This window comes from Cyclopterus lumpus, chromosome 21 (assembly GCF_009769545.1).
Source record: "Cyclopterus lumpus isolate fCycLum1 chromosome 21, fCycLum1.pri, whole genome shotgun sequence".
NCBI classification, from domain to species: Eukaryota; Metazoa; Chordata; class Actinopteri; order Perciformes; family Cyclopteridae; genus Cyclopterus; species Cyclopterus lumpus.
In genome coordinates this window covers 23,838,152-23,864,845 of record NC_046986.1, presented here as the reverse complement: position 1 = coordinate 23,864,845, position 26,694 = coordinate 23,838,152, and the positions used below count along the sequence as shown (strand labels likewise).

The 26,694-nt window shown below is 42.1% G+C and overlaps 2 protein-coding genes across 5 annotated transcripts; both read left to right on the top strand.

The window, feature by feature from the left end:
- The first annotated feature begins 500 nt into the window (after positions 1–500).
- LOC117750015 lies at positions 501–16,463 on the top strand. Of its 4 annotated transcripts, none has more exons than XM_034560852.1 (8): positions 501–672; positions 1,198–1,321; positions 4,246–4,375; positions 4,804–4,979; positions 5,765–5,913; positions 6,557–6,716; positions 7,421–7,533; positions 13,744–16,463. In XM_034560852.1, exons 2-8 carry the CDS (start codon positions 1,273–1,275, stop codon positions 14,407–14,409), a joined length of 1,443 nt encoding a protein of 480 aa, XP_034416743.1. In that variant the 5' UTR covers positions 501–672; positions 1,198–1,272; the 3' UTR covers positions 14,410–16,463. The 4 variants fall into 4 exon arrangements, with proteins under 4 accessions (XP_034416743.1, XP_034416741.1, XP_034416742.1 ...); XM_034560850.1 differs by having other exon boundaries at positions 501–835; positions 1,201–1,321; XM_034560851.1 differs by having other exon boundaries at positions 501–835.
- Positions 16,464–16,731: 268 nt separating this feature from the next.
- LOC117750017 (interferon alpha/beta receptor 2-like) lies at positions 16,732–26,329 on the top strand. Its single transcript, XM_034560853.1, has 7 exons — positions 16,732–16,889; positions 17,256–17,391; positions 18,331–18,506; positions 18,682–18,833; positions 22,729–22,891; positions 24,378–24,499; positions 25,438–26,329. The coding sequence occupies exons 1-7, from the start codon at positions 16,841–16,843 to the stop codon at positions 25,777–25,779; spliced, it is 1,140 nt and encodes a 379-aa protein (XP_034416744.1). The 5' UTR covers positions 16,732–16,840; the 3' UTR covers positions 25,780–26,329.
- The last annotated feature ends 365 nt before the right edge of the window (positions 26,330–26,694 follow it).

Here is a 26,694-nt window from a genome sequence, read left to right as displayed (position 1 = left end):
ATCAGATCAGGCTTTCCCCAGAAAGTCTGCCAGTTATCTATGTAGCCCACATTGTTTGCTGGGCACCACGTGGACAACCAGCGGTTGAATGACGACATGCGGCTATACATGTCATCATTGATCAGATTGGGGAGAGGGCCAGACTCTCTTTACTTACTCATCTAGTAAGTTACTTGTGTAGCAAGTAAGGAGTAAAAACAAAATAACTGCGCTTTAAGGTTTATAGAAACAAAACAATTACACTCGCTTACCACCTTCTATTTCTACTAAATCACATGATTTCTTCTCATCAACTCCGTCAAATGTTGCATTCATGTCAGTCGGATATATTTTGATCAGTCTATGCAGGCAACGTGAAAGGCTTTAAAGTGCAAAAAAACAATTTTACTAGTGTTCTTTGTGTTACCTCAAATCAGAAAAACACGAGAATGTGTGGTCTCTGGAGTATCCAGTCAGTCTGCCAAATGCATACATCGCGCCGACAAACCAACACAATTTATCGGAAGGTCATTGAAGGCACCAAATGCAGCTGCAGTCTGTTATGCCGATCTACCCCATGAGGTCCCGTACACAGTCTGTGTGACATCCATGGGTTGGCTTCCATATGAGTAATTGGTCGATACACCTGGTCGCGAATCTCAGGACTGGTTGCTGTAATTGTAAACATTGAGTGTCAGTAACAGTTTGTATCTTTGTTGACCTATTCTAAAAGCGTTGCCTTGCTAGTTAGTGGACATGCTAGTCCGTTAGCTAGCTAGCGATAGATGCGTTTAGGGCAAGAGGGCGAGACAGAAGAGCGACGTCGGGTATCGGTATCTGTCTGTAGAGGTTTGAGGTCAGTGTGAAAGTGTTTTCTAATGAAAGTAACGTTAAACTGAGCTATCTAATAGCCACGCATGCAAAGTGAAAGTGTTTTGAAACCCCCTCACTAGTCAGTGGTTACATTGTGAAAGGTAACGGGAATGACAGAAACACGTAAACATCGATATTTGGTTTATTCACAGTGAGAATAACCGTCAGACACGGTGTCAGTGTCAAGTAACAGTTACCTCCGTAATGTTCGGTTACATTTAACATATTACATTAAACATTGCTTTTATCTAAAGCGAGTTGTAATAGTTGTTTTCCCACTTTGTATGACATACATAGGTAGCAGAAATGACTAAATATTTGTTCTTGTGGTGGTAATATGAAAAGCAGAAGCAGAGTCCTGAGAGGTGGGGAGGCGGCTTGAGGATCGGATGGAGGTGAAGCAGAGATGGTGTGACTGTCATGACTGCTCTCGTTTGGATGCTTGCATGGCTGCCTCATGTCCTGTCAGGTGAGCATTCAATTCAGTTTATTGTGTATAGCCCAGAATCAGGTATTTACAATCTGTACACATACGACATCCCTGTCCCAGGACCTCACATCGGATGAGGAAAAACTCCAATAATCAGAAACAACCCTTTGTCTGGCATCCTTCTCAATGTCCCTGCCTCCGTCTTTGTGCCTCCTTCCATAAGGGCCTGGGCCCTATTTCTCGTACGTGGCTTAACAAAGTCGATCAAATGTCCTATTAGCGAGCTAAAATTAACAAGATGATTGACATCAGGCTAACCCGGTTTCTCAAAGGCTGATCCGTGCTCAAACCATCTCGTTAATTTGAGCCAGACGTCAGTTCACAGGATAGTTGTGCGTGCCCGTCCGACTTCAAAAGGGAGAAGCGTCGATCACAGAAAACATGATTTACTAACAGCACAAAGGCAAATAAACTCAAAGGAAGAGACTCTTTTTTTTCTCCGCTGAGGAACAGGAGATGATCATGAACGTATATGAGGAATTACAGACCATAATCATGGCAAAATCGAATCAATTCATTCACTTCACTCGCGCTTGAGAGGGGGTGTGGCTTATCTCCATGGAAACATTTATAACTTCCGCCGTTCACCATGGAACAAATAACCACTATTTCTACTCTATATCTACTCTTAACGCAGCATCAGTGTTGGGAAAATGTAACGGCTCATTTTAAGTGCTTCATTCTTTAAATGTGCCTGCTGGCAGTCGGCGTAATGGCATGCATCATCCAATGAGATCTAAAATAACTATCTCAACTCTTTCGGAACAAGTAGATCATATATATGTGTATATTCCTGTATGTGGAGATGACCATATATAACTTTTATTGCATTTACACAGACATGGCCAGGGAACGTAATGAACACATCCATGAGTTCCACCAAAACCACGGCATACAGCGGCTTTCCCGATGTTCTGTATCTTTAATCTTTAACTATACAACAATGTACAACACTGTACAACACTGTACAACAATGTACCACAATGTACAACAATGTACAACACTGTACAACAATGTACCACAATGTACAACAATGTACCACACTACCACAATGTACAACAATGTACCACACTGTACCACAATGTACAACAATGTAAGGCTCTGCATACAGTCTGTAAGGCTCTGCATACAGTCTGTGAGACAGTCAATGTGTGGTGTTCAATGTACGGCTCCAGAAGGTCTGTAAATAAATGATTCCTTGAGGGCAGAATGGATAGTGCTCGTATAGGAAGTCGTCATCACGTCATAAGAACTCTCTCCCTATAAAACGTTAATATAACTAATATCACTCCTTCATCAATGAGGAATGGAGCTGCCATTTTCTTCAGGGGGCGTGGCCAGATAATCCAGCTAGATTGAATGAGCCTGCGCTGGTGATTTTTCCAAACTTGCTTTGAGGAACCGAAAAGCCTCGTTTGTTAATCTCATCCGGGAAATATCCCGCTAAACACGTTAGCCACGTACGAGAAATAGGGCCCTGGCCTCATTGGTCCGGCCTCTTTCGCGATGCCTCCTGCCATGGCCCTGGTGATGCCCCCGCTCTCTCTTCCTCCTTCTGTTTCATGGATCGTGGTCCATACCTACCACTCATTAATCATACAAAAACCTTTCAGGGGGAAAAAAGGGAAGAAACCTTCAGGAGAGCAACAGAGGAGGATCCATGACGATGGAGCCCTCAATGTTGAGAGAGAAGGTCTGGGCTGAGCGGGTGAGGGAGTTAGGGCCGATGATGAGTATTTCAGATTTATTGCAGCTGAGTTTGTGAAAGTTCTGTTGCAGGTTATCAAAAAGAGGTTGATAACTGGATGCTCTGGCTCCCATCCTACTTTTTAGGACTCCTTGGAACCACAAATATTTAGTGAGCGCAGCTCTCGAGTAGAGTAATTTGTACTACAATCTCTCTAGTGGGGTAATATGGTATATAAGTTTCTTAAGATTTGATGGTGCATCACCAATTAAGGCTTTACAGTCTGGAATAAAGCTTACACGATGGCTGCACATCCTCTGAAAACAAAACATTTAGCCTTTGTCGAGATTACACTTTTGTTTCAGAAATTAAAGTTAACCAGCTCTCTAAAAAGAAGATTTAAAGCAAGGGTAAGCTAAATCTGTTGATATTTTAGTGATTTAAAATCCATAAAACCTACATTAGTTGTCTCTTTTTTTTAATGTGTTTTTTCGAGAAGCATTTATAAAGCATGGGGCTTTTCATTTAAACAAAGTAAAACATTTGGGATAAAGATGAATTTGGAGAATCAAAGATGTTTTTTGTTCACATCAAAACATGCGTGTCAAGAAAGAAAGAAATGTAAACTTTTATTGATCCGACAGTGGGTAAATTCTTCTCTGCATTTGACCCATCCTTGGTTATTAAGGAGCAGTGGGCTGCAGTGAAGCACCTCGGGAGCAACTGGGGGTTCAGTGTCTTGCTCAAAGACACTTTGACATGCAACTAATAGGGAGAGCGGGGATCGAACCGGGTACCGTGTAGTAACGGGACGACCACTCTCCCCCATGAGCTACAGCCGACCACAAGCCCTATTCTTTAACAGAATACTACTTCAGCATTGCACTCCAATAACACAAAAACATGCACTGAACAGCACCAGAGATATCATCATTTTTTAATCTACATTACCCATAATGCATTGTAGGCGCATATCGGTGTGTTAGATTTTCTGCAGCTCCCTGTGGAGCCACAAAAGGTTTTCTACATCGTTTTCAGATGTGCAGTAGGGCTCCTCAGAACCTGCAGACAGACTTTGATTGGGTTCTCCTTTAATAGTAACCGATCTCAGAATGAGTGTGTGGCCTTGAGGCAAACACTTGAAAAACAAGTGCAACTGAGGTGCATATCAAATACCAAAAAATTCTACTTAATGTCCTGTTTGTTTGTATTTCAGCTATGAGTGAACTCCCAAAGCTGTTCAATCCGACACTGAACTCAAGCCATTTCATTCACATGCTTAAATGGGAGCCTCGACCAGGGACGCCCACAGGAGTCTACTACCATGTCACAGTTACCACAGAAAGGTGGGTTTCATCTTTGTTTGTGTTAATATATTGTGTGTATTATTGTGTGTACCCTTTCCCAAAGATGTTTGGGAAAGGGTACTAAGATGTAGTATAAGTCTTTCTATCCATCTAGTGCTCCAAGCAACTCGGAACAAATGTTTATTGCACAAACTATCATTGTCATACAAACAATATGAAGCGGATCCAATATTGGACAGATGTTACGGATCCCAGAGTGATTCTTCACCATGCGTTTCATAATAAATCATTTTAATATGAGGGCAGTGGTTTGCCTTCAAAGTGAAAATAAAAGTGCTGACTGATTTCTAATGCAGTCTGATAGCATTAACAAAGGCCTACTACAATCAAACTTAAATTAAACACAAGACTTTTAGCTCTTTTGACCCACTATAGTGTGCTTCTTTCCTTTCTCTCCGGTCCTGTAGGGGAACTGCCTGGGTGCCAGTCGTTGGCTGCGAGCATGTCCAGCACCCACTGGTCTGCAACCTCACAGAAGCCTTCTCTGACCCAAAACAGCTCTACTTTACCGAGATTAAAGAACTGCTGAAAGCACAGGTCTCACAGACAGTCATACTCCCAGGATTTAAACCCATCGAAGACAGTAAGTGGCACAGTGTTGAAACTAGAATATGTAGAATGAAAGGGACAGATAATGGAGATGATGCCTATAGATACAATATTCTCTTTCTTTTCCATTCATCAGTTGTGTCTCTTTATTTTTATACACGGTTTGGGCTTTCCTGAACAATACCTTGTAGAGTTCTGTGGATTGTCCCTGTCCTTGAATACATTCCTCTACTACTATCCATCCATCCATTTTCAATACGCTTATCCTCATTAGGGTCGCGGGGGCGCTGGAGCCTATCCCAGCTGACATAGGGCGAAGGCAGGGGACACCCTGGACAGGCCGCCAGTCCATCGAGGGTCCTCTACTACTACGATTTTTTCATTTCAGAATTCTCCCTGAGGTTATACTCCGGACTTCTGACAGGGTTTCATCTTCCCTTGGAGTCTCTCTCTGAATGATGACGGGGCAACAATTTGATGATTAAACTGTTATTTTTGATTTATTGCACACATGGTTTAACTGCCAACCAAGATATGACTTGCTTTACTGACTGGTTCTCTGTTGAAGTGTTTCACTTCAAGTTCTGTGAGATTGCCATTAAACCAAGAATTAGTGAGATTGAGGACTTTGTTTACTGTTTATGGTACCTGCATTCATGGGCAGGGAAGTTGCACTTCAATAAAATGCTGTGTTTCTTTTAAAATGTTTAAAGTGGTTTTCGTTTCTCGTTTTCAGTGACCTATTTATTCATCATGCAATGGCAATTTGAGTTAATTTAACAAAAGTGTCCTTTTTGTCCCTGTGTCTGTGTCCAACAGCTCAACTGGACCTGCCGCTACTGACTGTGACCCCATGTGGAGCAGATCTGTGTGTGGACCTACAGCCTCCCATGGAGCACCTTAGGGAGATCTACGATTCTCTGAATTACAAACTGAGGATTAAGACCAACAATGCAGAAAAACTACAGGTACTGTACATGGACCAACACACAGTGTGAGATATGTATACATACAGTATATTATCTAACACGTTTAAGTGGATATTCAAGATAGTTGATGTTACTGGTACACATGGAAAGATGCCACCCAGAAAGTCCAGTTTGAGGAACATGTGTATGGCTTTTAAAAGGCTTATCAAACACCAAAGGCTGACCTAATACAAAGAAAATATATATATATATATATATATTTTTTTTTTAAGTAAAGAGCCGCAAATCGTCTAAATTGCATGCTTTGAAACATAACTGTGAACTGAGGTGAGGTCTATGGCAATATTGTGATATTTGTGGGTGCTTTAACAATGTCCTTTTTAATTTCAACTAATTAGATATGAAAGCTGGATGCTTTCCTTTATCCACATGTCACTCATTGTCCGATGAAATGACTGTATTCAATAGAAGTCTGACATGAAAAGATCAGTTTATGTTTGCTTGAAAATTGGTGTAAAATGATGTATTGGATGCAGCACTCTATCGCATAACTTACCACAGCATCCTGTGGTAAAATGACGTATTGAATGCAGCACTCTATTGCATAACTTACCACCGCTTCCTGTGTTTTAATCCTGTGCATTTGTCTAATCTAACACCTGTCTGGTCTCTCTGTTTGCAGTGGTTTACAAACACCCAGTCTTTGAGAAGACAGGTTGTAAAAGACATGGCCTCTGGCAGACGGTACTGTGTGTCAGTCTGCTTCTCTCAAGGGCTGGTTTCTAGGGAGTCCAACTACAGCCAACCTGTGTGTGCTTCCATCCTTGGTCACTATACTGCAGGTACAGGTCACTGTGTCTGTGTAATTGTTCCTCCCTCTCGTTTCCAAAGTAACTCTTCAATTTTAAAGGCTTTAAAGGCTAGTCATTTACCACATTAACAATGTATAGAGTGTATTTCTGATTCATTTAATGTTATCTTCATTCATTTCTTTGAAAAATAAGGACATTTCTAAGTGACCCCAAACTTTTGAACGGTAGTGTAAATATATATGTTGGCCGAGGCTTGTGATCATTGTTCCTGCGTTGGTTTATCACAGTTCTCCCGCACGCAGTAGTCTGACGAAGTTTCTCTCCACTGGTTGTTTCAATGCTGCGTAACGCTTTTAAGGCGTACTTCATGATCATAGTACTTCATGATCATAGTACTTCATGATCATAGTACTTCATGCTCGTAGTACTTCATGCTCGTAGTACTTCATGCTCGTAGTACTTCATGCTCGTAGTACTTCATGCTCGTAGTACTTCATGCTCGTAGTACTTCATGCGCGTAGTACTTCATGCGCGTAGTACTTCATGCTCGTAGTACTTCATGCTCGTAGTACTTCATGCTCGTAGTACTTCATGCTCGTAGTACTTCATGCTCGTAGTACTTCATGCGCGTAGTACTTCATGCGCGTAGTACTTCATGCTCGTAAAGGAACCTGAACCTGCTCTGTTTCAAGTCCCTCTGGGTTTAATATGAACCTCTCTCCTTCTCTCTGCAGACCCATGGATATCAGCCACGTTGTGTTTGTTGGTGTTGTGTGGTCTGGTCGTTGTGGCCCTGCTGGGCTATACTGGTTTCATCTATCCGAGGAGACCACTGCCATTGATCCTGGTAAGTAAAGTGTGTGTTAAAATCAGTAGTTGGTTGTGCAGCACTAATGGTTGCCATTCTTGGAAGGTGACCAGAGCGCCCCCTTTAACTTGATAAGTAAATTAATTTGTGGTTTAAATGTGTTTTATTAATCTTTCATTTAAAATGTTTGGAAAATGAGCAAACAGGAAAATAATAATAATAATAATAAATAAATGATATTCAAAAAGCAGTCGCTTTAAAGATGTCCTTTTTGGTCTCTGCATTCGTCATGAAGTTAAATAAGGATACTGGAGAAACTTGAACTCCTGAACGCACCTGTATTGACAGGAAGTCTAGAAGTAATCTACTTTATGAACCCTATTTCCCCCCATCTTTTTGGGTGATAGTAATAATTGCCCGACAGTGAGTAGAGCGCTTTGAGTGGTCGGAAGGCTAGAAAAGATCTATACAAGCAGGCCCGTAGAGATCACCCCCGCAGCCCCCGCACTGCAGGGGGGCCTCGCAGGGACAGGGGGCCTCGCGTGGCAATTTTATTTTATTTTTTTAATCCAACACTAGCCAGCGGACTCGGCCGTATTGCGGCTAAGTGTCGGCTGACTCGGCTGTGTTCCGGCTCGATGTGGCCAAATGTGAGCCACATTTGGCACATTTCACTGTTGCCATGTCTGGCCCAGGTGTAGCTGTTACGGACATGGGCAGATTCTGTCTGAGACATGGCAACCGGTTTATCGGCTGCCGAATCTGGGCCGAATAATGTAATAAATAAATAATATTACATTACATAATAACATTAAGATATCCCTCAAAGTTGTCTCTCTCATATAAAGCTACACAATAAAAAAAAGTATTTTAAACTGGCTTTATAAGTTTTAAATAATAGTTGTAAAGGCATTCGTAACAGGCAACCACTAGGGCCTCCTGCTACGCGGACTGGTGTTATTGTTGGGCCGCGGTGCATTCTGGGAGAAAAGGAAAAATGAAACGCACATTTAAAAGTGGTGCCCAAAAGCGGCATTCAAAACAGAAACTTTCTGAATTAAATGCCAAACTTCCCAAAATTACAAGTCTTTTTCGACCAGCTGGTGAAGGATGCACTCATCTGCCAGAAGAGACGGGTATTGTACTGTTTGCTATAGCTAACATTACCACGTAGCTAACGTTATACTTTGACAGCTGTACTGCTCTGTCTATGTGTTGTGCTTGAAAATACATTAACCTTATTAAACCTATGCTCTCACTATACCCCCTGCGCCCATTATCGGACCCCCTCCTTAATTATCTCCACAACCACATCGTTGTTTAACTTCATTTCACGTTGTCCAACACTGCAACCCTTTTGAGAAGACAACGGCTCTGTACAAAATAATACAAGTAACCGTTAAGTCAGAAAGGTCATTTTCCAAGCTAAAACTGATCAAAACATATCTCAGAAGCTCCATGTCACAAGAGAGGCTGTCCGGTCTGGCCATCCTTAGCATAGAGAATAAACATCAGTTTAGATGTAAAGAGCGTGGTTAAAGACTGCACACAGATTTGCTAAAAGACGCGCACATGTGTATTCAAATGCAAACCTGTAGAAAGTAGCCTACCGGTGTATCGACTATATGTAGGCATATTTGTTATGTTGTTGTAACAGATGTTCTGTTTGAGCTGTTTGATAGGCCCTAGCATATGTTTTGTTTCTGTTGGAATACATTTGTTCTCTGTTTGAGCTGTTTTTTCTGATTGAATACATTTCCCTCAAAAGAAAAGCTTGGGTCCTGTTCGTTTATCTTTGGATAATGACCGCCGGACAATACATTATCCCTTACATATGGGGGGGGAGGGGGGGGCCCTCTCAGGGTTATTCTGCAGGGGGGCCTCATGTGTTTCCGTTACGGCACTGTATACAAGTACAGGACCATTTACCATTTACATTGTCTAATCTGCCCCAAATTGATTAGTTATGTTTTTGTGAGTGCAGGTCTGGGTGCCATGGTATATAACGTTATTGTTTGTCAGTGGTATTCCTATTGTAGTAGCGTGCTGCTGCTGCCATAAACAACATGCAGCGGCCCTTGTTTCACTGACTGGTGCCCGTCCTGAAGGGCATGTCCAGATTGTCACTAGTATAAGCACAGTTCACACTGTGACAGATATCACTGGCATGCTGCCTATATTTGTTCTTTAACTAATACATGCTCTAAGAAGTGAAGCGAACGCACCAGCAATGAAGCGGAGATCATTTACATAGTCACACTCTGGTCGCATTTTATTGTTTGGGGAATTTCTGCTTCAAAAAATCCAAGAGCAGAGGAGACATCTGAGAGCAGACTTTCCACGAGCACACCGAAGCAGCCCGGATGTGAGGAGGAGGGCTGATGCTAGTGCAGAGATCTGTCTGAGTGGAACATCCAGTTGGAGCACACCAAATCCAAGTGTAACGGGCTATTTGAGTGTGACGATAGGGGTTTGAGACCAGCTTTGCAAAACCTAAATATGAAATCAATGAGTCATGCACTTAAATTGAAAGACCACTCTCTTGAATATAAATAGAAAAAACCCTCTGTATCCATCGCTGCTTGCATCTTAAGTTATTATTTGGGTGCCTCTTAAAGTTCAAGGAACCTGCTTGTATCAAAGTTTGTGTTTCAGCATCTGTGACTTAAGTCAAATGAAAGAATGAGGGCTGCATCAGATAAACTGATCAAAGATGGGCAAAATAATCACGCATCAAGTAGTCATCAGTGCCAATACCCTAGCCATGGGTCATACCAATTTGATATATTTGCTGCTGCTGGTAAATAATAAGCACACATTTAGTTGGAGAATGATTTTAATACTTTAGCCTGAACCATCCTGTGCTTTAATCAATACAAAATATACAGTCATTTAGGTGATGCGGTCAGGAAGTCAATCAACGTCTGGGGAGTGATGGACTCACTGGATGAGGGTGTGTGGCGTTCTCGGCATTTGTGCAAGAGGACAAAGGTCCGAGTCTTTAGGTCGCTGGTTCTGCCTGTCTTACTCTATGGGTGTGAGACTCTTGGACGCTAACCGGTGACCTGAGGCGAAGGCTGAACTCTTTTGGTACCATGTCTCTCCGAAGGATCCACGGGTATCGCTGGTCGGATTTTGTACCTAATGAGCGGTTACTTGGGGAGACTCGGATGAGGTATGTTACCTGCATTATACGTCCGTAGTGCCAGCTGTGGCACTACGGGCATGTGGCACGATTCCCTGAGGCTGACCGGCCCACAGGATTCTCTCTTTGAGAGACCCTGTTGGGTGGAGGAGACCTAGGGGTCGCCCATGTGCCTCGTGGCTTCGTCAGGTTGATCGTTACTTCGGTGGGACGGGGCTGGGACGAGTGTCCGTCTGGAGGATGGCCATACGGAGACCCCGGGAGTACCGTCGGAAGGTGGACGCAGCAACGCGCTGCCTTGGCGCATGCCCCCATACCTGACCTGACCTGACCTGACCTGGTGATGCCGATGCCATTCTATGGAAAAGAATAATGAGAGACATCAAATCCTTCTGCCTTTTAAGGCAACAAATAAACTATTGCTGCTGGATTGTAATTCAAAATAGTGTTCTTTTTCGGTTTTACTTTTGCATTGATTGATATTTTCATCTTGAACTACTGTTCATTATACACACGTATTGTATGAGAGATGACTTTAGGTGTCTAACACCTTCACGATTGTCTTCTTAAAAATGGGTCCAGTTTTCATGTAAATATTTAAAGTTATGTAACCTTTCTGTCATGATGGAAATACTTGCCCAAAACTGTTAATCATGCTATCCCTGACGAAATCTGATTATGTTATGATTTTAGAAATATATTGAAAAACCAAACTAACATTTTGACTGCAAATTCTGTGAAAATTACTGTCCCGGAGATCATTATTCAATTGATAGTCAACAATATATTTTGAAGCCTTCAATTCATATTGTTTTATCACATCATGCTGGGATGTAGAAGCGATGTGGGCGTTGGTTACGGTTAACCTTTTTATTTGTGGTATTTTTCTCATGCAAGGGGTATTTGAACATGCTTTCTTGGTAAATTGAGATGCCGTTTCATGTTTCACTATTAATTACTTAAAGTCCACCAGAGTGACAGCGAGATACAGGGTGCTTTCCCCTCACACAGGACTTGTTTGTGCAAGCAGTAAATGAAATGTGAACTCAGGAGAGGGGATGTGAAACTATTGGTTGCTCACCAACTGTTTTTTCCAGAACACTAGCAGCCAGAACGTCCTTGATTCAGCTACATGTCCACAGAAGAAATACAGCTTTTTTTTGTCAGATGTCAGAACAAACGCATACATATGTGAACAACTGTAACAGTCTAATAAGTTGAGGTCTGGCTTGGATAACGGCTAAGCATCATTCTTCTGTCCTCGTGAGGGTCGGCAGCTGTTCCTGAGTTTGCTGTGAACTGATGGAGTGTCATATAGCTATACCAACATTGAGTGAAAATGTAACAATTGGTGGTGAAAAGAGTGCTTGATCAGTCAATTAATCAACATTTTAACTAATGGTCATTGTTGAGGAAGTCATTTATTGAATAAGATGGAAAATATTCTGTTTCCAGCTGTTTGTTCTGTATTGTATCATTACTAACTGAATTGAGACCAAACAAGCAGCTGGAAGACATCATTTGCCTCAGGGAACTTGTGCTAAACATTTATCCTTATTTTCTTTTTCATAATATTAGATTAAACACAAGTGAATTGAGGGATGAGTCCATGATGAAATGAACAGACCATAAATGGTTCATTATAAGTAAGCCTGTTGAAACATATTACTATGGAAAGATAGAGAAACAGTTTTACAACTGTTCAAAGTATGTTGCTCTGAGTGATATTATTGACAGTTTGAATGTTTACATTCTTATTCTTTGAAGTTGGTATATGTTAGTCTAACTATCATCATATACAAGTTAACGCTGATACAAATACATATACAGTCACCTATGCATACATAGGGTACAACAACATAATTACACTTAACATACTGGTGCTATTTTGTATCATTACATTACATCATCTGAATAAGCAAACACAAATTGATTTTTTTATATATATAAATATATATATATTTTTCTTTTTTTATTAGTATATGGAATAATTGGTAGAACACTCCTTTACTAAATGTATTGATAGTCCCAGTTCCTAGAGCTTGATGAGGAGCTCAGAGGGGACAATGGTGTTGAATGCTGAATCAGTGTACTGTGTTCCTCTGGTCCACGTGGGCGAGGCCAGTGTGGAGGACTCGTCTGTAGATCTGATGGCCTGTATGTGAATTAGGTTATGGAGATCCTGATTACCTGTTCAAAGCACTTCCTGTCCGTGGAGATGACTGCTACTGTCATTCACCTCTGAGGTGACCTCTGTGTACTTTACTGTCCATAAATCAGTTCAGCTTGAGCAGAGCTTCTATTACAGGAGTCCCAGAAATCATTTGCTACTGTTCAGCTTTGTAGGCCAAACCAGTAGAAGAATCCTTTCCAACAGGCCCATATTAGCCATTTTGGATTTGGGGCTAACATTTTGTTTGTTTTTATGTTACCAACATTTTTAACATAGTTGGCCTTCTCAAGCTGGACGGCCCTTCTGTGACTAGTTTGCATGTTCTCCCAGTTGCTGGACGGTTCTCCGGCCTCCTCCTACAGTCCAAAGACATGCAGCTCAGGTTATGGATGACTCTAAATTGCCCGTAGGTGTAATTGTGAGCTAGAATGGTTGTCTACCAGCGATAGTCTGGCGGCCAGTCCAGGGGAACCCTGCCTTTGCCCAATGTCCGCTGGGACCCAGAACAGGATAAGCGTTACAGATGGATTATTGATTGACAGTTTGTAGAACAGATTACTAATCCATTAATCAAGTTGTGTGTAGCCTTTTAACCGTTAGTCTTTTAGTTTCCATAAATCCCATTATTAAGGCAAAAAAAAAGGAAGATGTATCACAGCTAATGCAAATGATCATTATCACATGACTTTCATCACATGTCACTGAGTCTTCTTGTGACTAATTGTCAGTAGATTTCTATTGTATGGAAAGACCAGAGAGAGGGTCCCGATCTGTGGGATATCTACTTTTTAAAAACAAGCTGGTTGGACTGCTGTTGATTTAACTCGTTGGTATTAACATGCTCTCTTTCTTTGTGTTTTCTCTCTCTCTCTCTCTCTCTCTCTCTCTCTCTCTCTCTCTCTCTCTCTCTCTCTCTCTCTCTTTGTCTTAGAGATCCATCCATCACCTGGAGGACATTCGAGTCATTCCATTCTGCAGCTTGTCATCTTCTCTCTTGAATGTTGAACCAACTCCGCCCTCTTCAGGTGAAAAGAAAAGCAACCAAACATCTGACGAGAGCGATGGGGAGAGTGTAACTGACAGCACTGGTGGGAGAAGAGGAGTAGGTTATGAAATGCCATTGGGCAATAATCTCCTCTTTTCCTCCTCTTCATCATCTTTGTCAGCTCTTTTATCTCCGGAGCCTGAACCCTTGATTTCAAGAGACACACATTCTAATGCTGGACTGGACGAAGCACAGAGCACACACACAGCCTCCCTCTCTGATTCATTAACTATATCAGACACAGTATGTGGGACTGAAGGACCAATCCCACCAAAGGAGGAGGAGGGCAGGAAGGTGGTGAAAGAAGGGGGCAACCAGGATGTGGACCTGCACACATTAACCTTCGGCAGGCTTGAAGAGGAGGGGGAAGAGGTAGGGAAATCACATTTTGACTTGGAGATTGAGCCAGAGTCTTCCTTTGCTTCAGAGGCCTCACGAACTAGAGACTCCAAGGAAGTTGTTATAGGAACTGTTTCCTGCTCTGTAGAGGAGGAGGAGGAGGAGGAGGAGGACGTCGACTTTGGATATATGGGGCGTCCATGTGCAAACTAATTGTAGAAATCTTGAGGTTTTCCAGCTGTAAGTTCTTTTATTTTCTTTACATGTTTATAATGTGTTAAAAAGCAGTGTTAAACGACAGAGTGTGAAACTCATGTCTCCGTACTGGTCTAGATTCATTCTCATCAGTCTACACACTGAGAACTGTTGTTTTTCCAACAAAAGATGTTTGATCAGTTGTATTATAAGCAGCCTCAAACAAAACCACTTTAGGAGAACTTTTCAAATGAATCATGTTGTTCTCATATTCTTTGGCACACAAAGTCATGATCAGATAGTGTATCTGTAGTGGCCCCTTTTAGACTCTTATAGCGGTTGCAGATACTCTTGCCTAAAAACACATTTCTGAGGTCAAAGACCGTATGGATGCCCTGCTCTGCACCGCTTTCTATTACCACAGGCAATCATCATCACATTAACCATAATACATCCATAAATATTTACACAAATAGCATTGTTAATTCTAATCTAAGGAAAACAAATCACATCCTTTCAGCAAATTGGGGAACACAATGGCCATCACATGGAAATTACTAACTTAAGTTCATCTTTTATTAAGTTCATAGTCCATGTAATTATTACTTTCAGAATGTTCCATTTTAATGTTGACTCACCAGATTCAAGGCACACAAACGGATCTCTGTACTATTTGATCCTTTACTTCCGGGTTAGGTTGTGCAGAACACGCAAAGTACAACCAGGAGTTTCTCGGACTGGAGTTTTGACAATATCAACATTCAGGAAAAATTAATATTTTGTTCCCCACATTACTATCAATATGGCTTGCTAATTTACTCAGAACATTTTAAATTGTTGGGGCATTTTGTAACTTGTGGGCTCCAGATTGGTGTTTGTCAGGAACAGATCTCACTCTGCCAGCTGCCTCAGGACCGGTCCAGAACCCTAACCCTCCTCCTCTTCCTGTTCTAGCAGCGGCCTCTGCAACTGGTCCGTCCCCTCGGACGCCATCAACCGCGTAGATTTAGAAAGATGTTTTGTGGCATCTAACTTCATGTCAAACCATTCATTCATCAATTTGAATTGTGTTCACAGTAATGTGCTGCTCTGATGGCAGCCTTTTGACAGCAATGTTAATGTTTTCTAACGTTCAGAGTCACTGCTACATGTGTTTGTTTGAGACTAGAAGCTCACGGTAACTTCAGCTCTGATCCTCATGTCACAAACCCTGTGGACACACACCAGAGTTCAAACAACTGGTGACTAGTCAATGCTGTTAAGAGTGTTTGAAAAAACCTCAAAGGACGTAAGAGGCTAAGGATAGAAGCACCTCCTCCAATTGGACGGATGCTTTGGGGAACAGTAGAAGTTAGTCGCAGGTCAACTTTGTATTCTACTCACTAACAGCTTGAGTGTCTTAAGGCTGTTTCTCCTTCAATGTGCACTGAAAACTTTTTCAAAAAAAGGTCCACTTGATGAGTACTGTATTGCTTTTTTTTAACGTCTTTATTTAATAATTTTCAATAATTATCTTGTGTTTTTGTAAATAATGGAAAAAATAGCAGTTGATGAGTAATTAAAGGATTTGTAAAATGCGGCTCTACAATACATAGTAAGTAGTGTTTTGTAGATTCATGTACTCTTAAATTGTGACTGACATTATGTCTTGACTGATTGTCTGTGAAGCTCCAGATATTCAACATGGTTTTCAGCAGGATGATAGTAAGAATTATTATCTTCCATTACATTTTTTTATATCCTGTTTTTACCAAGCAATTACACTGTCTCTCCAGTATACATACTGTATACATACTGTCTATCCAGGTTACATACATGCTTGTCTATTTTTATATTTGCCATATTTTCTTAATTTGTCATGTTCAGCATTGCAATTATTTGAAGTTACACATTGTATCAGGATATTCATATATAATACATGTGTTTTTCCAAGTTACAGATGCAACTAACTAACACTTTAATCATTGTATTTGTATGCTCACTGTAAAATGTTTCCATTTATATAACTCTGTCAGGCTTTCCTAAAGACTGAGTACATCTTGCATTTAATAAAGATACATTCTAAATAGAAAGCCCATGTTTTGTTTGTATTATAGCAGTAACATTCTTCAAGCTGACTTTGTATGCAGTTACCAAAGTATAGGCACAATATAACAACACAAAGAGAACAACAATAAAAGTCACACAGATCAGAAACAAGTTGAATTCTGGTATCACCAGTTTCTGTCTTGTAACTGTAAAGTTCACACAGTTCAATGCAGGATTTGTAGGACGAAATGCACAGGGAGGGACTTCTTGGGAAATAGAAACTCAGCTGTGCATATGCTAACTGTTCATCTACCAACCCCCACACACATGCTCCCTCCCATCCGTCTGTGTGTTTTGAGCTCAAACCCAAAGCCGAGCGGTGCCTTGTGCGACAGGTTTCCTTCGAGCCATAACAAACTCCATGGAGACGATGGGCCCGTGGATGCTGCTGCTTCTGCATTTACACCTCGGTAATGGCTTCTTGATTGACTGCGGAGGAAGTAGGGGGTTGACATGGTGACTGTGACATGAATGCATGTCGTTGGACTGTTTGTGTTCTCCAGAGTTTAGTTGTGCTGTGTGTGGGTCATTGTGTTGTACCTTTGGACTGAGGTGTGTGACAGGCTTCGTGTAGTGGTGTATATGAATGGTCAGGAGCAGCAAGTGCTTTGTTATTCTGTTAAACTTTGTAGCAGCTCACACTGAGATGCAGAGTCGTGTCCAGGAAATGTTTCTGTAATGTGTGCAGACTGTTTTTTTAAATTATTATTATTTGTAAGAATACAAACGATATTTTTGAAACATCTAAACACTTGTTATCCTGTCCTCCTGGTCAGTGGTGTGTGTTTCCCTCCCCGCACCCTCCAGCGTCTCCATCTCCTCCTTCAACATGGAGCACACACTGAGCTTCCTGCCCGGCCTCGGGACCCCCTCCGACAGCCGTTTCACTGTCCAGACGGTCCTCCGCCTCAGGTACTCACTCCACAGGCGTAGTCATGACTCCCTGTTTTCCTTTCGATCTACGGAGACAAACATATCTTCATAATCACAATGGCAACAGTCTGCCTCACACAGCTGTACTTATTGTGGTTTGTCATTTTATAAAAGCTTCGTAATAGATGATTGTTATTAACATGAACGACAAACCCACCACCTGCTGAGCTAGAGATCAGTGCTTGAAACAATATTACGTGCAATGATTTGGTTGGTACTGCAACATAAAAGAGTTCACAAAAACAACTGCAGCTCTTACAGGAAATGCAGACTAACCTGCATTTCCTGTATAGTTCTTGTCATTTTGACTGACACAGATATCCATAAGAGTTTAAAAACTCTTATAACACATTATATAACAAATAATGTTCCTTACATAAACAAAATTAATTTTTAAGAATGTATGAACCATTTAATGGCAGTCCATCCAACCCCTGTTGGGGATACTTCACAGGGTTAGGGAAGATTTTGACCTGTTGGTGGCGCTGCATGAGAAGTCAGGGATTACCAAATTGGTCCAGTTTTGAGGGCCACACGTCTGGACAAAATGTAATCCCAGGCCAACCTGCAGCTGTTACTTCAGCCTGCATCAAATAGGTGGACTGAACAACAGTGACATCCCTGGGTGGCAATAGCCTTTCATATTTATCATAGTCTGATATTATTTAATGATTATGATGCTCACCTCATGCCCGTTCTGCACAGTAAGTCCTAGTTTTCATGTTAGTTTCCTTTTCAAACTCTGTAAACCGTTTCTGAGTACTTGAAGCAATATCACAAGTGAGTCCCAGTTGGTTGCATCTCTCACGGTATGTTAGACATGTTGTCTAGTCCCTCTCTGCATTGACCATTCACCCTCCTTTTTTAAGGATTGTCACTCTTTTTCTCCCTCCCTCTGTATTTGCTTTATCTTTGGAGGAAGAAAACGTGGAGACCGGTGGCTGCTTGTTTGAAACTGACAGCCGGACAGACGTGTAACCTAACCAGAGCATTCAAGGACCCGTTGAATCACTACCAAGCCCGCGTCCAAGCCTTCACGCCCACCCAGACATCTAACTGGACTATGTCTGGCCAGTTCCAGCCGCTGTCAGACAGTGAGGCACACACCTCTATATATAAGATTTCAAAAAGTTACACACACTTCTTCGATCAAACATCAGTTGTTCTGAGTGCAAGGTAGTCCATGGCAGTCTTCCATGGCAAACATATAATCAGTACATATAAACATGGCGTATACCTGTATTTGTATTTCATCATTTCTCTCCGTAGCTGTGTTGGGACCTCCTGACGTGTCTGTGTCTGGCTGTGGGAACTGTCTGCTCCTGCAGCTCCGAGTTCCTACAACAAACGGGCCCCAGCAGCTAAAGCAATGGTACAGAAGAGTCGTCCTCGATGTGCGCAGGTCCAGGGACGGAGTGCAGGTACGTGTCAGGCTTGAAGCTGCATTCATCAATCCTTTTTTATTCATAAACAATGTATACATTGTTATTTTATACAAATATTAGTATTAAATAAACAATTGTACAAGAGGTCAACAGTTTGATAGCTCCGACTGGGCAGTAGGCACCCCAGTTGGCTAGCCTCCTGTCTGACCTTGACCCTAAGCCCTCAAGCCTCCTGTCTGACCTTGACCCTACGCATGATAGATTCCTGTCTGACCTTGGCCCTAAACCTGCTAACCTCATGCCTGACCTTGACCCTAAGCCCTCAAGCCTCCTGTCTGACCTTGACCCTAAGCCTTCTAGCCTCATGTCTGACCTTGACCCTACGCATGATAGATTCCTGTCTGACCTTGGCCCTAAACCTGCTAACCTCATGTCTGACCTTGACCCTAAGCATACTAGCTTCCTGTCTGACCCTAAGCCTGCTATCTGTCAGCCCTTGACCCTAAGCATGCTAACCTCCTGTCTGACCTTGACCCTAAGCCTGCTAGCTTCCTGTCTGACCTTAACCCTAAGCCTGCTATCTGTCAGCCCTTGACCCTAAGCCTGCTAGCCTCCTGTCTGACCTTGACCCTAAGCCTGCTAGCTTCCTGTCTGACCTTGACTCTAAGCATGCTATCTGTCTGCCCTTGACCCTAAGCATGCTAACCGCATGCCTGACCTTGACCCTAAGCCCTCAAGCCTCCTGTCTGACCTTGACCCTACGCATGATAGCTTCCTGTCTGACCTTAGCCCTAAACCTGCTAACCTCATGTCTGACCTTGACCCTAAGCATACTAGCTTCCTGTCTGACCTTGACCCTAAGCTTGCTATCTGTCTGCCCTTGACCCTAAGCATGCTAACCTCATGTCTGACCTTGACCCTAAGCATACTAGCTTTGTGTCTGACCTTGACCCTAAGCCTGCTAGCTTCCTGTCTGACCTTGACCCTAAGCCTGCTAGCCTCCTGTCTGACCTTGGCCATATGCCTGCTAGCTGTGTGACCTTGACCCGAAGCCTGCTAGATGCCTGACCTTGACCCTAAGTCTGCTAGCTGTCTGACCTTGACCCTAAGTCTGCTAGCTGTCTGACCTTGACCCTAAGTCTGCTAGCTGTCTGACCTTGACCCTAAGCCTGCTAGCCTCCTGTCTGGTCCTGACAGGGTAGACTTTGACCAGTGCCTTTCCTGGGGAACATGCCTGGCTATCTCACAAGGGAAGTTAGGGGGTTGGAGTCCAAAGAAGGAAGTACGGATCCCGAAATCGTCAATCCGGGCCGAGTTCCTGAGTCCGGGGTTCTCACCCTAACAGCATTAAATGTCGGCTGTCCCACCAACACTTGTTCCTGGATTCCAGTCCACAATCCGGTCGCCACGTGCTCCTGACTGCAGCAGTCCGTCTTGTTTTCCTGGCTCCATTGGCCGACACCATGCTCGACCTTCTTACGTCTGTAGTCTCAGCAGGCCCACAGCCGTACCTCCCAAATGCATGTTACTAAAATCTCAAATTAGTGGTTGTTGTGTTCGACTACTTTTTACACATCTGTGAGCTGCTCTGCATTTCCTGTCTCAACACCTGGTGTGTGGCATCTCTTTCTTGGGTAAATGAGTACTTGAAACAGGAAGTAGCGTGCATCCCTTTACGTTCTGACTCACACAGGCTTCGCCCTCTACTGGACTGTATGGGTAATTCTCCGCTTATAGAGGTGAATCCATCCTCCAGGAAGAAGTAGATACTCTACCTCCTCTACCCAGCAGAGTACAGGCTGTGTGGCATCGGCCCCGCCACAGAAATGCTTTTATTCTTCTAACGTTCTTGTTCCCACAAAGATGGGAGATATCAGACCAATTTGTGATCTTCCATCCAAACCGTCAAGTGGTTACTGGAACTGGTTCAGCCAGCCATCGACTTCGAGGTGTATACTTTCAGATGGAGATGGCGTTGAACACAGGGTATTCTGGAGATAGCATACAGAGTGACGTTCAGCTATACCCTGGCCCCCTTGCACCTTCACGGCACGTTACGCAAACAACTTAAAAAAAACTAAATTGTGGCTCAGTGGTGAGCAGGATCGTCCTTCAATCAGAGGATCGGGGGTTTGTCAAGTATGTTGGACATACAAGGAATTTGTCTTGGCGGGTGCAGCATAACATTGGACAATAAGACAATTAACACAGTGCAAGAAATATGAATTTGTTCAATTTACAATTAAATTTCCTTTTTAGTTACTGCTGATGAGCAGGTGTAACCTTAGCTCCTCCCATCAGTGTGTGAATGTTAGTTACTGCTGATGAGGAAGTGTAACCTTAGCTCCTCCCATCAGTGTGTGAATGTTAGTTACTGCTGATGAGGAAGTGGAACCTTAGCTCCTCCCATCAGTGTGTGAATGTTAGTTACTCCTGATGAGGAAGTGGAACCTTAGCTCCTCCCATCAGTGTGTGAATGTTAGTTACTGCTGATGAGCAGTGTAACCTTAGCTCCTCCCATCAGTGTGTAAATGTTAGTTACTGCTGATGAGGAAGTGGAACCTTAGCTCCTCCCATCAGTGTGTGAATGTTAGTTACTGCTGATGAGCAGGTGTAACCTTAGCTCCTCCCATCAGTGTGTGAATGTTAGTTACTCCTGATGAGGAAGTGGAACCGTAGCTCCTCCCATCAGTGTGTGAATGTTAGTTACTGCTGATGAGCAGGTGTAACCTTAGCTCCTCCCATCAGTGTGTGAATGTTAGTTACTGCTAATGAGGAAGTGGAACCTTAGCTCCTCCCATCAGTATATGAATGTTAGTTACTGCTGATGAGCAGGTGGAACCTTAACTCCTCCCATCAGTGTGTGAATGTTAGTTACTCCTGATGAGCAGTGGAACCTTAGCTCCTCCCATCAGTGTGTGAATGTTAGTTACTGCTGATGAGCAGTGGAACCTTAGCTCCTCCCATCAGTGTGTGAATGTTAGTTACTGCTGATGAGCAGTGGAACCTTAGCTCCTCCCATCAGTGTGTGAATGGGCGAATGATGTCATGTAGTGTTGAAGCGCTTTAAGTGGTCGGAAGACTAGAAAAGATCTCTACAAGTTCAGGTCCATTTTGAGACCTCATCATCATGAAGTCCATGTTACTGTGACCCGGTGTCATGGACACACCCGTCAGCTGGCAGTTGCCCATATCGTCAATATCATAACACAACACATGACTAACACCAGACAGCTTAATAAAGTGGTTCAAAAGTAAAATACAACAAAATGTGTTGGCACAAAAAGTCATGTGTTTTGATATTCAGTTTATTTATTTAATTTGTTAATTAAAGTAGTGGAAAGTAGGAGTGACTTATTGCACATACATTACATTACTATAGTACAGTACTTTAATATGTTTTGAGAACCTTCATGATTTTTGAGGTACTTCATATTCCCATTTTATGCTACTTTATACTTCTATTCACTGTTTACTCTTTACTGCACCACAGCTATAGTTAGTTAACATTTTAAGATGTTACATACAATGTGCTGTAGGTTAGTTGGCCCCACCTCGACCAACTAACACATTCAGTACATTATCAAGTACAGACCAAATTGGGGTCAAAATGTTCCAAGGCAATCCTGGATTAACGCTTTCCAGTACTCGTGAGTATTTAACCGTTGGAGAATTGTCATTCTTAAATTATGATTATTCAACATAATATGTTTTGACTCTTTGACCTAAATAAAACCATCACAAATGTTTTGCTGGTTGTACAAAAAGATTTAAGATAACACAATTAAGTTGATTTAAAACTGCAAAGGATTAAGATATTAACAATTAGTGCATTTTAAAAAGAGGAGTACAGTAGATTATTACAGTTCACAACCATACCATAAATTCAATGTCTATGCCTTTCATCACCTGGTTGTCTGTTGTGTTGCAGTTCAGTCTGAGTCTGCCCTACAAAGAGGAGAACATGATCTCTTACCTGCAGCCAGGTGTGGAGTACTGTGTGACCGTCGTTGTGAAATCACTCTTCAACTCCAACTGTGTCTCCAGTAAACCGTGCTGTGTCTTCACCAGCCCTCCTCGGTCCAGAAGCTCACGTACGTGTTGTTGTCCACATGACATCTATTCTTCTGTCCATCCGGGGAGAGGGATCCTCCTCTGTTGCTCTCCTGAAGGGTTCTTCACTTCTTGACGAGGTCCTGGGACAGGGATGTCCTATGTGTACAGATTGTAAAGCCCTCTGAGGATCATTTGTAATTTAGGGATGGACAAAATACATTTAATTTAATTAATAACATCCTGCTATGTACTAATCTAGGCCTATATTAGTACAATGTAATTTGTGATTTTGGGCTATACAAAATAAACTAAATTGAATAGAATTTTACTGTAATACTCCCAATGAATACGAGCTTGTGCAATCTTCTCTCTTCTTTTGTGCAACTGTTATTTGGGGGATGAGAGGCACACTTCTCTGTTCATAATCTGTTCACAAACTTTCTTCAAGTCAAGACCTTTTAATACCAAAGTGTAATGGCAGTTTAAATTAGGGATACTTTAAATCAATTTAGAGAAATGGATCCTTTTCATATTCAAAGAGGGGCTTCTGAATATGAAATGCCTAAAAGTTGGTGTGGATAGCCCAAAAAACAGACTCGAAGGGTAAAATTGAGGCCTTATTCCTTTATATGTTGGTCTTTTTTGACCAATGTAGAAATGACCATAACATCTCAAATATTAGTCCCAGAGACCCCATTTGTTTGCACAGACACTGTGGACAGGGCATATAATGAGGTCAAGGGGTCCTGATCTCTTTGGCAGAAATTGTCCCGAGTATCAGTGGGTCACTGTCATCTGGGATAGGACATTTGGCCTACATGACCGGCCCATACAAATGTAGTTCAAATGGCCGTTTCCTTGTAACTCACAATGGCCATGTCGACTACATTTATATGGGGGATCATTTAGGCCAAATGTCTTATCCCAGAAGTCAGACATTGTCCCAAATGTCCTTCTTTTTTCAAACATGCATATCGCAGGAATTGTCCCAAATGGCATTTAATAAAAAGTCAAAAATGCTTGAAACTTGCATGAAACATTGCCTTTGATGACTTGAATGAGCCTGAAGCAGCAAGCCTGCAGAACCTTTGGAAAGCTATGTTTCTCCAGGAACTTCCAATTGAGCCAATGGATTCTTGAAGGATGTTGTCTGTAAAACTTCTGATGAGATATCTGCTTTTAAAAGCATCGTATTCACCTTGAAGGATCATTAAAGAGCACGCTGTTTCATTTTTTAAATTTCTGCCATGTTCCTATCAAACCCCAGAGGAATTGACTGCCATAAAGCCGATTTACCCCTTAACTAGGACATGTCCCTCCTTTCTCTTTATTTCACAATCATGTATTTAGAATGTTCAGTACTAATTAGTACTAGATTCTCAAATGAATCGGCTTAATTTGTTTAATAGCCTCATTTAATTTCCAGTATTTCCACAAGTAATTAGATTTTTGACACTAGAAGTGTATATTCCAAACAGCCAATGTTTTTTGAATGTGATATGTTGCTGTCCTCCTGTTTCACAGTGTACGTGGTCTTCAGCCTGCTGGGTGCGTTCTGTCTACTGGGGTTTCTCCTCATTGGCCTGGTTGTCTGCGCCGGTCAGCTGGGCATCACATTACAAACACAACCCCTTCACAGAGCTCTGGTAACCGATCCAAATATGTTGCTGCTGTTCGTCTTCGCCTTCAGAATACTTGCTGTGCACATGGAGTGAATGTGCCTCTGTTGTTCATACGGTTTCTGCTTTAACTGGGATAATTAAGATTATACTTTGATAATTAGTTTATTTAGTATTGATAAATACATCTTAAACAACTGACTTAAGTGATTTGTAGATTAATCAGTCAATCAACAGAATATTATTTAATGCCACATGTCATCATTCACCCATTCACACACTGATGACAGGGGCTACCATGCAAGGTGCCACCTGCCAATCAGGACTAAGCCACAGTGAGCCACAGTATAATAAAACTATACATTTGTGAGCTGTCTGTGGCTCAGTGGTGAGCAGGGTCGTCCTTCAATCAGAGGATCGGCGGTTTGATCCCCGGCTCCTCTAGTCCATGTCGATGTCTCCTTGGACAAGACACTTAACCCCACATTGCTCCTGTAGCTGTTCTACGGTGTGTAAAGGTTAGTTACTGCTGATGGACAGGTGGTATCTTGCATGGTAGCTCCTCCCATCAGTGTGTGAATGGGTGAATGATGTCATGTAGTGTTAAAGTGCTTTGAGTGGTCAGAAGACTAGAAAAGATCTCTACAAGTACAGGTCCATGTACCATTTTAAAGATGTCCTCAGTAGGGACCAGTGGACTTTGGAAGACAGAAAGTCACAAAGTAGACTTGTTGGTTTAAGTCTTTTATTTTGTTGTTGACAGTAATAAAAACACTCTTTACACTGTAAATGTACACACGTAGACTGTATCAGGTTATTTGCTAGGACTTCTATCCAGATTTCAAAGAAGATTATTTTGTCGGTACAATTTACACTAAAGGACGTGCATGTGTGCAATTGTTATTTGTTGTTGTTGTGGAGTATTGTCATCACCATGTAAACAGGACTGTCTCTCTTATCTCCAGTCGATCATCCTTCTCCAATGCCGGAATCATGGAAGTGGACCCGTTGTAGTCTCAGATGAGATCTCAGCCTTACAGCAACATAAAGAGGGCTCTGCTGACTGCCTTCTGACCGCCACGAAGAGCTGCTCTGAGCGACACTGGGCTGAAGACCAGAAGAGCTGCTCTGAGCGACACTGGGCTGAAGACCAGAAGAGCTGCTCTGAGCGACACTGGGCTGAAGACCAGAAGAGCTGCTCTGAGCGACACTGGGCTGAAGACCAGAAGAGCTGCTCTGAGCGACACTGGGCTGAAGACCAGAAGAGCTGCTCTGAGCATCACTGGGCTGAAGACCAGAAGAGCTAGTTTAGGTGGAGTTCACTGGTTGTGACAAAAGGCAGAAGTTGAGGATAAAGTTAATGGTTCACTATCAGAGTGAGATGTTTTATAAATGGTCATAATTCTGTTTCTATGCCAATATTTAGAATTTGACTCTTCTCCTGACTTTCTAAATGTGTTTGAGGTGGATGAAGTTTCTAATCTTTTTTATAACCCAAAGAATAACTGTGTCAAATGAGGAGGAACTGACATTCACAGTAAACTAAGAATACCTTAACATGCATGAGACTTGAACTGAGCAACCAAGTCATATAGCCAACCATAAAACATCAGCATGGTTATTAACACATTAGTTTGAGTATATCATTGTATGCACTTGGAGTAGGTTTTATTACCCTCAATCTATTCTATCTTTACTTAAATGCTGCCATCCATCCTGTTGCCCTCTTTCCTCTAAGACCTTTTATATAGTTATTATACTTACTGAAAATCTGATGGCGGTGATGCCATTCTATACGACGGTGCACCAGCATGAGATATAAAAAACATCTGGTGAATAAAGCATTGTAAAATAAAATTGGACTTGTTTTTTATTTTCTACCAGAACATGTTTACGTGCTATTTAAAAATAAATGACCTCACGACAGTGTTAAAATGACTTGTCGGCAAAAGTCTAACCATGTTTTTAGTGTAGAATTACCTGAAACCTTCACATGAAAGAAAACATTTATATATTCTCCATCTAGAGCTGCAATTTCCCATCAGCTGATCACAGCCTTTAGTCAGCGTTAACAGCTGGAGCGACTTTTGATGGAATTTGTGTCTGCGCATTAATAAAGACTTATCATCATTGTGCTAATATTAATAAAGCAGTTATCACTGTGCTAGTCAGAGCAGCAGTGTGTTCTCCCTCTAGCCTGCACTGTGGATAGATTTCTACCA

Excerpts from the sequence above, each read along its gene's own strand:
- LOC117750017 (XM_034560853.1), top strand. The coding sequence starts at position 16,841 with ATGGAGACGATGGGCCCGTGGATGCTGCTGCTTCTGCATTTACACCTC. Across the intron at positions 18,834-22,728 it reads GGTCCAGGGACGGAGTGCAG|TTCAGTCTGAGTCTGCCCTA; the intron begins GTACGTGTCAGG and ends GTTGTGTTGCAG. Across the intron at positions 24,500-25,437 it reads AACCCCTTCACAGAGCTCTG|TCGATCATCCTTCTCCAATG; the intron begins GTAACCGATCCA and ends TCTTATCTCCAG.
- LOC117750015 (XM_034560852.1), top strand. The coding sequence starts at position 1,273 with ATGACTGCTCTCGTTTGGATGCTTGCATGGCTGCCTCATGTCCTGTCA. Across the intron at positions 4,980-5,764 it reads ATTTAAACCCATCGAAGACA|CTCAACTGGACCTGCCGCTA; the intron begins GTAAGTGGCACA and ends TGTGTCCAACAG. Across the intron at positions 6,717-7,420 it reads CCTTGGTCACTATACTGCAG|ACCCATGGATATCAGCCACG; the intron begins GTACAGGTCACT and ends TTCTCTCTGCAG.